The 13,237-nt window shown below is 38.5% G+C and overlaps 1 protein-coding gene across 1 annotated transcript; it reads left to right on the top strand.

Moving 5' to 3' along the window:
- The first annotated feature begins 87 nt into the window (after positions 1 to 87).
- LOC120731476 (P2Y purinoceptor 2) lies at positions 88 to 12,814 on the top strand. The gene is made up of 2 exons (XM_040028485.1): positions 88 to 279; positions 10,112 to 12,814. Exons 1-2 carry the CDS (start codon positions 276 to 278, stop codon positions 11,122 to 11,124), a joined length of 1,017 nt encoding a protein of 338 aa, XP_039884419.1. The 5' UTR covers positions 88 to 275; the 3' UTR covers positions 11,125 to 12,814.
- Positions 12,815 to 13,237: the final 423 nt, after the last annotated feature.

The raw sequence follows: 13,237 nt of genomic DNA, 5'->3' as shown, positions 1-13,237 counted from the left end.
GGATACTAACACAATCACTCGATGAGACACACTCGACTGCAACAGGAAATAAGAGACTGATGTGTGTAAACCCCATTGGTTAACTTACCAACAGCCAAACATAGAGTTCGACATGCTGAAGACTTGTTTGACTCTGGTAAGCTCTCACACAAGCATGAACATGTCAGTTAGATGTCCCTGCGCGTTTATTACACTTTGAGAAAACAAAGCAGAAAAACAGGGATTACAGTGAGAATTACCAAGTACGGATCTGCTCCGAGACCACTGGAAGCTGCATGAGTGAGTGGGACACACACACACACACACAGTGAAACAAAAATGATCAGTGATGCCTCTGACATTATTGCACGAGTCTTGTTTTCTTCATCAGTGGGTCTTTTTTACTCAAATATGATAAATTATCCTCACCACACACACATGCATACACAGTGATGTTCTCGCTCTCAGGTATCCCTCTGCACACAGACCAGCTGAAAAAAAGGAATTTGTTTTTATCCAAATGGCAGTTTTGATGAAGTATTTCTTTTCAGTTGTACACGCAACAAGAACAACATCTGAAGTTTGGGAATTGTTGCCTGGGCTTCAGTAAATCTCATTAACATAGTTAAAACGTAAATGAGATGACTTTTCACGCAAAAGATGTAAAAGTAACTTAATGTCAGACAAAAGACTCATTGCGCTCCGATTGTCACGTTTTGACATGGATATGTTGACTCAGCAAAGGTAATATTAATGGCAAATGTTTTGCCTCATTACTTGCAAGTTTAATGAAGCCTTACTAAGCTTTTGTGCTTTTTTGTGTTGTACCCAGAGGTTTCAACACAGCTGTTACATAAACTGCTTGAGGTCCTAATTAGTGCTGTGAGCAAAATGGTGCCAAACCATATTTTAAAAAGTAACTTTATTCTAAAGAAAATAAGAGTACAAGTACTTTTTTTCCCTCATCAATCTGAACTTATTTTGTAAAACAGTTTTTGCTGTTTCTTTAGAAGTAATGTTATTTCTGACTCAATCCTATTTTAAGATCGTCCAAATACTTTAGTAGGCATTGTAATCCTACTGCAGCGTATTTAAAAAATAAACACTTCACTGACTTTTGTAGGGTATTTGTTTTGTGCTTTGACTGTAATGCATTGATCGGTCTCTCCCAGTGCCCCTGCACTGCAGTACTGTAATCTCACAGTGCCAAGTGCCACTGACAGCATGGGTAGCAATGTAACTTCGTACATATACTTTGATATTTGAATGTACTCTGCACTTGCAGTATACTTTATTTGGCTATTTCATGCTGTTTGCAAATGTTGCATTTTGTACTTGTAGATAAAAGTACCAAGCAGCATACAAATAATTAAAATAATCTCCATCAATGATGAGTACTTTCACTCCTAAAGTGTATTTTGATGCTTAAATGTTTTCTCTTTGCAAAATGGTTATTCAATACTAAACAATGTTTAAACTCTTGTGCAGCTTATTTTAATGACATACATCGATATGAGAGCACAGGGCCGAACCTTCTTCATGCCTCAAAACTGTCCTCAGTGTATTTAAACAAATATTCTTATTTCCTGTGCCCTCATGTCTGATGTTTGTGATGTACAAGCCCTTAAAAACAATCCTGGAAACACTTGTAGTATAATGTGTATTTACAGATACTGTGACTCTGATCTCTCAGCTCCTATGCAATACCCAGATAAGCAATAAGTGTGACCCATGTGGACAGTAAACAGACTCCCTTCGATTTTTCTTAGTTTTCTGTATATTTCTTCATCATCGTCATCATTGAGAACATTTTAATATCAGATAAAGACAACACAAGTAAAATGCAGACAAAATGCAGGTTTTAAATTATAAAAGCTGTCCAAACCTACCTGGTGTGAAAAAGTAATTGCCTTCCTTGTTAACTGTAATTAAGCGCACTGTTTGTAAAGCTGAGTTTCACCAGCCAATAAATCACATAACATAATCTGTCTGACAAAGTGAAGTAGGCTAAAAGATTTCAATTGCAATCACATCATGATCTAAAGAAACAAATCTGAAACAAAATAACTGACTTCTATCATTCTGGAAAGGGTCGCATTGAAGGTGTTCATGAATCAACAAGAAGAAAGAGACTTGACAAAAATGGCATCCATAGAGCCACAGAGAGCTCCAAGGGAAAACCACTGCTCACCAAAAAGAACAACAAGGCTCATCTTACATTTGCCAAAAATATCTTGCTGATCTCCAAGATTTGGGGAAAATATCATGTAGACTGATGAGGCAAAAGTTGAACATTTTGGAGGATTTGAGCCCTGTTATAAAAAGAACAGGCAGCAGTTCATGGTGGCACTGTCATAGTCTGGAGCTGCTTCACTGTTTCAGGATGACTTGCCATCATTTATGGAACCATGAAATTTACTCTCAATCTGAAAATCCTGAAGGAAAATATCCAGCTATCAGTTCACGTCCTTAAACTCAGGGCGCACTCGAGTTATTCAGCAGGGCGGTGATTCAAAACACACCAGCAAGTGCACTCCTGAATCACTCAGAAAGGACGAAGAAGAAGGGTTTAGAGTAGCCTAGTCCTAAAAGGCCAGACTAAATTGCTATTGACATCATTCAAACTGTTTGTTCGTGCTCCAGTGTGACCAAAATAAAATAATTTATGTTTAAAAAATAGATCATCATTTCAAAACTGCATTTTCATTTATGTGGGTTAGCTTTCTGTAATATTACTTTTTTCCATTATCTACAATATTTAAGTGTGAAAAGTATACAAAGGGGACAAATCCTTTTGTCACTGTAATGTATAACATGGTAAATTGTAAATGGCTTGTATTTGTACAGCGCTTTACTTAGTCCCTAAGGACCCCAAAGCGCTTTACATATTCTTATATTATAACATTATAACACAAATAACACAGAATAATATGAAGCAGTCCAAACAAATCTCAGACGTCTGAAAGCTGCAAATAAATGCATCAGTTTAAGAAAAGACTGCAGAACACATTCTGTATAAAGCAGTGTTCATGTCTGTCTGCCCTCAGACAGAGCACACAGTGTTATTCTGTCTGTACTATCCAGGATTCTACATTTTACCACGATGTTGACAACATTTCCCCAGCTGGAAATATGCACCGTTTTTGTTCCCCTCATTGTTTTTCCATTAGGTTACCTGGCAATTCCCTACTGACTCTCACATCCTCTACACACTATCATGTGTCCCTGACATGTGTTACTAATAAAAGCAGGTCCGTTGTCAACAGAAGATGCAAAGCATACTTTTTCACACTAAGACTAGAAATTGGAACAGGTTTCTCCATGTGTTTACAGCTGACGCAGTTCAGTAGTAGACTACTTCTCTCCAACATTATTTTAATATAAATGAATCCATCGGACAGAAAGATGATTTTGGCCCCTCACAGCATTTTAAAATGTTACTAGCTATGCTGGATTATGTCTTGAGTACTGGACCAAATAGTGGCATAACAGGACAAAACAGGAACTCTTTGAATTCACAAGTAATATCTGCTAATACACACACACTGCATCTGCTTCTTTGTGTAGTTTGTCATCTGCAAAAGGACATGTCTCTCCTTTCATAGTGAAAGAGCAAATGTTTTTCAGGCCACATGGGACACACGGGTTTCATTAAGTCACCATTGAAGCACCTGCTCACTAAACATAGCATGTATATAAAAAAATCTAGCTTTCAGGTCTGAAACGTGACGCCAAACATGGTGGCTTCTTTGGTTACAGTGTTGCCTGAGACCTTAGTGCACTTTTCTGATAAATCTAAGGTTGTTGCATGTTACGTAAAACACCATGAAATTAATTTAGTAAATTCTGGTCCTTTTAGAATCAGAAGGAGGGCTAAGATGACATACTGTCGGGTGGCCCTGTGTTATGGCTGAAAATTTAGCACCATATGTGTCTGCAGTATTTCTTGGTTTCATTCTCTGCATATCAGTGTGGTGGCAGTAAAAATGTTCAGCTCCATGCTCAATGCAACTTTCCAGCATTCATCCATTACACAGGTCAGCAGGTAATAATCATCACAGGTACTTCTCTGTTAGTTATTTTCACAATGATTTCAAACCTGTACTTAGTTTTTCTCCAGGACATCTAGTTCTTCTGATGAACTTTTTTATACATTTTGTGTTTGTTGACCACTATTTTTGGACCAGAAGTCAAAGCGTACAGCACAAAAGGAAATGAAGACTTATTGGTAAAAGCGGTCTGCTGTTTGCATGGATATGTAAGGACGATGGTCTTCGACTATGTCTGTAAGCAACCAAGCTTTAAGCTTGAAAAGCATTCAAGTGGCTCTGTGAAAACTTAATCACCTGCATACTGGGAAGTAAACAGAAAATGGGCTGCTGCATGTCACTGAAAACCCATTTCCTACATTCACATTTGAAAAGTCTGTGCATGGTGAGTAACAAAGGAGAACGTTTCCAACATGATATTCAGCTAACAGAGGGTTGCTACCGGGGTTTCTGGGATGAAACTATGCTGAATGCTTTACTGTGACAATCCAGATCTAATATTGTACAAAATAAAATCATGCTCCATGCCTTTCTCGACATGACTGGAAAATAATAAAGGCACATGTAGAATCTGCACCAAAAAAATGTAGGAAAGTGTGTTTAGGTCACTTGCAAAAACTTTTTTATGTTGCTTTGTGTTATGTGCTGTGCTTTGAAAAGCACCAACAAGGCACTGCATTCTGTTGCTTTTCAGAGCTTACAAGACATATGCCTGTATTTTATTTAGCAGTCTTCAGTCACTTGGCAACAGCGTCAAATGTACATGGAAGAAGCAAGTAGTAAGGCTAAAAAATGAAGCCATCAGGAGTTGCAGTTCCTCTAACGAACACTTGAAGCTAATTCCAAAATAATGTTAATGTCAATAGAATCTTACATAGTAACTTTACTGCATTAAATGGTGTGTGTACAGCTTGGTGCAGAAAATAGATCCAAACCCTAGAGATAGTTTTCCCCTTCCTTGCTACTATATGGTGGATGAAAGTATATTTTAACATTCATCCACACATCCACGTCCACATCTGGCTGCTTGACTGACAGCATCCCAACAGGCAGCAAATCAGTGTGTACTAGGCCTCACTTTCTCTACCAGAAGAGAAAAAAAAGAGTCAAAATTTTGATATTAAAGTTGAAAATCTATTTTGAGAAAAAAAAAAGTAAAATGTAAAAAATGAAAAATGTGTAAAAAAAAGTGGAGATTAGAGTTGTTGTTTCATGACACTTCACGGTTGCTACACTTTCTGAGCTGTTGAAATCATTCTTCAGAATCAGTTTTAGCAACAAGAAAGCGTGTAAACATATTGTGGTGATGAGTGTAGGAGTATATAAATGGTTACATCCTCGTGCAGTAAAGTGGATTTATGTTGTATCACAAGACAGATCCGAGACGACAATCTACACATAAGAGTCACAAAACAGACAGAAACACTAGACAATAAATATACTTTGTATATGAAGCACCCCTCATAAAATCAACAATAAGAAATTCATCCTCTGTGGGTGGAAACGGAGGTCTCGGGCTCATGTGGTCTGATGAAACTGCAGATTACAAAAAAGTAAGAGTTCACAATTCACATTAGTTTCTGTTGCAACTGCTTTTTCATTGCATGTGAAAAGCTGCATACTGCAGAGGCACAAACGTTAGCGTGCACTCCTGACACTTTTTCTTTGGTCGAGTTTCTAAATGTGTTTTAATGAAGAACTCTATTAGAACGTAAACAGAAGGAAGATTTGATTAATTATTTATCAGTTATATGGCAGCAGTCTTATCGTTGTATAGATCCATTCACTGAAAAATCTAAAGAGAACTGAAACAGAAAAAAAGACTCCTTTGACTGACGGGCATCCCAACAGGCAGCTGTAGCCAATCAGTCTTTCTCTAAGAGAAGTCACAGAAGGAGACTCTTAACAGCGCTGGTGCAATGTTAAAAAGAATGTTTACCTTTAACCACAGTGAAGTATGACGGCCATATTAGAGAAACAAAGTTCTTATTGGTCATTTTGAGAATAAACTGAAACTGTGTTACAAAAAAAGTGTGAAAAACAAAAAAAAGAAGTGGAGATTAGAGTTGTTGTTTCATGACACTTCACGGTTGCTACACTTTCTGAGCTGTTGAAATCATTCTTCAGAATCAGTTTTAGCAACAAGAAAGCGTGTAAACATATTGTGGTGATGAGTGTAGGAGTATATAAATGGTTACATCCTCGTGCAGTAAAGTGGATTTATGTTGTATCACAAGACAGATCCGAGACGACAATCTACACAATCAACACAAGGCTTTTGTAGAGAACAGCGGAGGCAGTTTGTCTTGGTTAAATTCTCAAAATCCTTTTTTTAAGAGTCACAAAACAGACAGAAACACAAGACAATAAATATACTTTGTATATGAAGCACCCCTCATAAAATCAACAATAAGAAATTCATCCTCTGTGGGTGGAAACGGAGGTCTCGGGCTCATGTGGTCTGATGAAACTGCAGATTGCAAAAAAGTAAGAGTTCACAATTTTAATGAAGAACTCTATTAGAACGTAAACAGAAGGAAGATTTGATTAATTATCAGTTATATGGCAGCAGTCTTATCGTTGTATAGATCCATTCACTGAAAAATCTAAAGAGAACTGAAACAGAAAAAAAAGGCTGCTTTGAGTGACGGGCATCCCAACAGGCAGCTGTAGCCAATCAGTCTTTCTCTAAGAGAAGTCACAGAAGGAGACTCTTAACAGCGCTGGTGCAATGTTAAAAAGAATGTTTACCTTTAACCACAGTGAAGTATGACGGCCATATTAGAGAAACAAAGTTCTTATTGGTCATTTTGAGAATAAACTGAAACTGTGTTACAAAAAAAGTGTGAAAAACAAAAAAAAAGAAGTGGAGATTAGAGTTGTTGTTTCATGACTAACAAGGAAGGAAATGATGTCTCTTTTAGCACTTAAACCTATTGTGGTGATCAGTATAAGGATGGTGAGAAGATGGTGCAGAAAGCTGCATCTGGTCAGACGGAAAAACATGAAATCATGAAAAGATGCGAGGATATTGATGGTTATGCCCTCGAGCAGTAACCAGAATCTGTGTTGTGATACAAAACAGCTGATCACTTTGTTTCACGTTTCACGTCATCTACACGAGGCACATTTAAGGAAATTGTTACTTTGAGTCCTGACATAGCTGGCAGAAAAAAAAGCTGCTGTCAGTAGTTGTCACTGTAGAGCTCCGCCCCTAACAACTCTACATGCTGACACTCCTCAAGAGAAGCAGTCATTGTGTTACTGGATACAAATTACTGAGGATAACTTCAGCTCTGGTAAGATCTTTAAAACAATTGCAATTACAAGAAAGTACAAGACTTACATATTTTACTTTGCTTTTGCTGTAAAGCATGTGGTTCATTCATATATATGCGTCACATATGTATGATTGTAGCCAATGAAATCTTTCACATTTTCATGTAAGCTTAGAAATAACAAGAAACTGTGAGAAATTACACAAGTACAATTCTAACTGCAAAAGTAAAAGAACATTAATATTTCAGACTGTGGACTAATGAGCAAGAAAACCGATGTACTTTAGTGCCCCTCCGAACCAAAGGTCAAATTTCCTTGAGTTAAGGAGATGAAACTGATTTTATCAACTCATTGTTCCAAAAAACACTCTTAAATGTAAACAGTTATCGTGGACAGTATGGCATCTAAAAGTGTCAGAAGAGCTGTTAGTTTGATCTTAGACACAAGGTTGGTAAGAGTTAAGCACGTGAAGCTGTAAAACTCTTTGTGGAAACTGAATCAGTTGCATCAAATGCAGGAACAGGCAGACCAAAGGTGAGCTCACTATTGGAAGATCAGTTCAGTGAGAGATAGAAAAGATACAGATACAGGATTTGATTCCACAAAAAAGCACAGGTCCTATCAACAGGTGGTGTTCTTAGAGGATGAGGAAAGTCTTCAAAACACTGTTCAGAAAGATAAAGCAGGACAAATGGCTCATGCAGACATCCAAACATTTTACAAGAAGAAGCAGCAGCTCAAGATTCAAAACTGCATGTAGGTTAATAGAATTCTTCCAAAAATTATTGGATCCAGATCTCTAAAATCTCTGAAATCACAGGCATCATGAATTCTACTAACAGACATGATTTTTACATTACCTCTACCAGGGAGGTTAAAGTCTGAAGACAGAAGAAGACCAACAGCAAACATAACTGCATGTCACCTGACCTTAGCTCCACTGAACACTGACGCTGTTAGGAAAGCTGCCACATCGCGCTGGGATGATGTCTGAGTCACCAGAATCTGGAATCCATGCAGCTCTTCACTCATTACTACAGCACATAGGATAGTGCAATTCAAAATGTTCAGACAGGATCATAGAAAGGCTGACAGTAAGAAAGTACCAAGCAGTTAATAAGCCTATTTAAGCCTGATGCATACAGGAGACATTTATTTATTCGTGAATAACAAATAAGAAAAAACGCAGACTGATGTACTCAGACAGGCAGTTTCAAAGCTGAGCCTGAAGTCATATCAGCATGGGCAACAAGGGAAACTGCTTCAATCTCAAACTGTGCTGAGATTGAAGCAGATTGAAGAGAATGTGGCCGGATTTCTTAAAAGTTGTTCATTATTCATTCAGCATTATGAATAAATAATGAAAAAGAGTGCAAGGGCAATAATATAGAAAAGATTCAGTAAGAATAAACGGATCAAAGGACAAAAGAATGAATAAAGTGAGATTAACATGAGGCACTGAAACTGAATCTGTTGAGTACTTTACTCTTACTTTACTGAAGTGGATTGTTTGAATGGTTTCAAGGTGAACCATGCTGCTGTGCAGTTTTACCACAGTAAAATGTCAGGAAGCCTTGTTTTGGGGAAGCAGTATGATGGACACGGATGTGTAGGTGTGTTTATAAAGGAAAAACAAACACACACTTCTCAGTTGCAGAACAGCATCAACAAAATGAAAGGATTTCTCTCCACGAGCTTTCTCTTTTTGGGAGGAATTGGCTAAACATACTGCCAATTCAGAGTTCAAACAAAGGCTTTGGGAGCCTGAAGTGACTGTCACTCACAGTCCTCAATAAACAGGAGCAGATGGCATTAAATGGTTAAAATAATAATCCAGAAGCAGGACAATAATACTAATATATTTGCATGCTGATTGGTCAGTTAAGGATTCCTAACAGCACACAACACTTCAATGGCATTTGATTACCCAGTTTATCTCAACCCATTCTATTAAACAGATGGTAAAAATTGCCAGTAAAATGTTACCCCGTGTAATTTAAGGCCTCATTTATTTTCAGCAATCTCTTGATCAATCCCAAGGAGGGTTAGGGTTTCTTGCGTGAAAGGGTGAATGAGGCAAGTTGTGTAAAGTGCTCTGAGTGCTGGGTTAGAGTAGAAAAGAGGCACCGGTTCATTTACATTCAAATCAAAATCAGCCAAATCCTCAACAAAATCTCAACTAATAAGCTTTTAAAAAAACAAGCAAACAAAAATCACCTAGAGAACTGTGGTGGTTATGTAAGCCCCAATAAACCCCAAGCAAACACACAAGGTTACAAAAACTGAGATGTGCACAACTGGCCAAAACCATACCAAAATGTGACTTGCACCAGTATGTGTGTCATTTTGGGGCAAGAACAGCGAGTACAAAGGGCCCATTTATATTCACTGCTGCAACCTTGTGTCACAGTCACTTGTATTTAAAACCGCCATTGAGGTACAGGAGCCGCTGCAGTATTATCCTGAACAACAGGTGTCGACACTCAGACAATATTGTCACACAAACGCTGATGTAAAAGAGGAAGAAGTCAAAACCCGAAGCCAAGAATTTGTCATATGTTTGTTTCACTGTTCCAACATCTCCCTCTGTATGTCTGTATGTCTCTGCGCCTCTGTGCGGGAACATTAAACCGACACAACCATACACTTGCGTCTTGCCTTGGTCGCCACAGCTGAACAGGTTACAAAAAGATACACATGGTGTGACACCCACGACACAGGCAACGCAGTGAGCATAACTGCCCATTACTCTCTTTGGAGCCAGCCTCAAGCGGTGTTGTGATGATTGCTTTGTTTTCTCACAGGTGTAAGGAACTCAAAGATGCCTGGTGAAGTTCTCTCTCAGCTTGGGAATAACAGCAATGCTTCTGACCTTTGCCTGGCGGAGAGTCAGCATGTGTCCATCACCATCCTGCTCTGCCTGGTCTTCTTTATTGGCTTCCTCCTGAACACCTTCAGCCTGTGGGTGTTCTGCTGCCGGTTGCCCTGCTGGACGTCTGGAACCACGCTGCAGTTCCACCTGGCCCTCAGCGATGCCATCGCCACACCAGTCACTCCCATGATGGCAGTTTACTTTGCTATGGGTAACAACTGGCCATTCGGTCAGTTCCTGTGTCAACTCAAGATTGCCCTGCTGAGTTCACATTTCTATGGCAGCACCATTTTCCTCACTCTCATCAGCATTCATCGGTATGTGGCTGTTGTTCACTTCAACAGGAGCTCTTGTATAAAACGGAAGGAGTTTGTCAGGAAGCTCTGCGCTGGAGTTTGGTCTCTGCTACTGATCCAGGCTCTGATCTTTGCTTTTACTCTTCCTACCACCACAGAAGGGAAAAACAAACAATGTCTCTCCATTCATCAGACCAAACTGACAGAATCCTACTTTGTCATTAACTTTATCCTGTTTATCTTTGGGTTTTTACTCCCTTTCTTTGTGTCTGCTGCATGCTATAGCCGTCTAGCAAACACCTTAACTCGCTTAAACATTAGCACAGCTAAAGGTCTGAAAGTGAAGGTGAAATCTCAGAGGATGATAGGTGTGTGTCTGGTTATATTCGCTTTGTGCTTCCTGCCTCTGAATGTGGTACGGACTGTAGGAGTCATATTAAAAAAATACTACCCGCAACAATGCCATCTTCTCCTTCAGTTTGAGACAGCATATTACGCAACCTGGATTTTTGCGGGAGTAAACAGCTGCCTGGATCCACTGTTGTACTACTTCGGTTCGCAAAACTTTCGAGATACCTTCCAGTCCTTCAGGAAGGGGCAAGTAGACATTCAGAACAGAAGTGATTCAGAAATGACTGGAAATTTCTAACATGTGGATATGACATGGATATGACTGGTATCTGAGTCTCAAGATCCAGTGTTGGCGGAAGACTATGTTTGAAATTCCCATTTAGAAACAACACAGATGTTATATAGTTAGCTGGTTTACGGTGAAGATCTCTCTACGTACCCAAAATATTAACAGATATCATACAGTAACCATCTTTTATCTATTATTTCACAACTATCTTATACACAAAACTATTTTCTGTATTTTTTCCTTTTCTATATATATTACTAAATGGTGGTGGTAGTAATCACCATATTTATGAACTGCACTGGGGACCAGCGAGTGGGTGGGATTGTTAATAAACTTACAAACCATACAGCAGACATTCATGATTGCATCCCACCAAACCATGACAGTCTGTATTATAAGGGATTCTGCAATGATCTCATGTATTCTAACATTTTCAGTATCACCTGTGCGTTTCCTGTTGTCACATGCCAAACTGCCAGCAAGAAAACCATGTCATGTGTTGCCACACCACACTCCAAGTTTCACATCCAGACTCCAGCCTGTGGTTAGACAATAAAAGCACCTAGGTTAAGGTAAAGGAAAGACCATGGTGTGAAACTAAATGTTGGCTCTGAAGTCACTGTGTTCTCTGTGTATTAAAGTAACTGTCTTATAATAAAAGACAACTCCATATCTTGGTTGTGCAAGTTTTATATTATAGAAGACACAGAAATAATGTCTTTAAAATGGGTTTTCTTTATTTTAACCCTCAAAAAAGTTCAAAAAGACAGAATTCAAAAATATAATTAGTGGGCCCATAAAAGAGGTCAATTAAATATAACTCTAATCAAAACACAACTTCCAGAAACTGAAACAAAGTTGACACAATTTAACTCACAAACTGGCCTAATCGCAAAGACACAGGAGGGTAGATTTTATAGTGGTCGGCATTCAAAGTCCTCAGCCCTCGGCCACGCCTTTTGCCCAGACAGGAAACAGCCACCGCCACAAACCAGGTAACTCAAAGAAAGAAAAACATAATTAATATAACAAAAAACATCTTTAGAAAAACCACACAATGCTATTATGTGCACGCTTCATTAAATTAGTGTCAGGTTTAAGTAAAAACATTAATGAATTATATTAGTGAAGCAACTGCAAATCAAACTAATAAAGTGACTGAATGGACTTGTTTTATCTATGTGTGGCTGACGCCATCACACAATCACTCACACTGTAATCCATACAGCAATGCTTTTATTGTGCTAAGAATTTGATATAATAATTCCCAGTGCACCACTAATTTCCCATGCCCATTGATTCTTTGACTAAAATGCTCCAAAAACGAACAGACTTTGCCTTTGCAGATCTTAAGATCTTTGCAAATTTAAATTTGTCCTTCCCCAATTTAGAAAAAGGTCAGTTTCCTCTCCTTCCATAGCACAGATGTGATACACAGAAGCAGTTTCAATATTAGTAACACAGTAACTGTGGGTTTGCTAAATATTGCCTTAGCTCAAGTCCCAAGAGTCCAAGACTCTGTAACACTGTTCAAGTGACATTAACAGGCACTGCTGCACAGACCACTGTTGTGTCAGGTGGCCTCAACAAAAAAAGATATTGAGTGTGCCAGCAGAAGTCAAATAACCACAAACTAAATGCTGGTGTGTTTCGAACTGACAAAAATATGGAGAATTGGAAAATGCAATGGCCCAGCACTCCAAACCACAAACTCCATATTATATTCTAACTTGGGGAGCATTCATCGGAGTGTGAATGTTGATTAGTTTGCACTTGTGTTTAGAAGTGCTTGTGAGACTGAGGGTGAATGAGGCATGTTGTATAGAGCGCTTTGAGAGTAGAAAAGAATCTATACCATATAAGAATCAGTCCATTTACCATAACTTACTTCGATTATCCTCTTAATACATTCTTGTAGTGACGCAATAATCAGTGCCCAACACATGCACTCTCCTGAATAATAATGTTCAACTTCAAGAAAACTATTTTTTAATGTGACAAACACAGAAAGCATTACAGAGGAACAGACTTACATACTTCGCACATACTAATTTGCCAAAAATAAAAACATCTGTAAGGCAGAATGAGCCTATTGTTATGTGAAAGTTAGTGACTCATTTAG

This window comes from Simochromis diagramma, unplaced genomic scaffold, assembly GCF_900408965.1.
Source record: "Simochromis diagramma unplaced genomic scaffold, fSimDia1.1 OVJJ01000781.1, whole genome shotgun sequence".
NCBI lineage: Eukaryota > Metazoa > Chordata > Actinopteri > Cichliformes > Cichlidae > Simochromis > Simochromis diagramma.
Note: the sequence above shows the minus strand (reverse complement) of the source record. Positions and strands in the feature narration are given on the sequence as shown.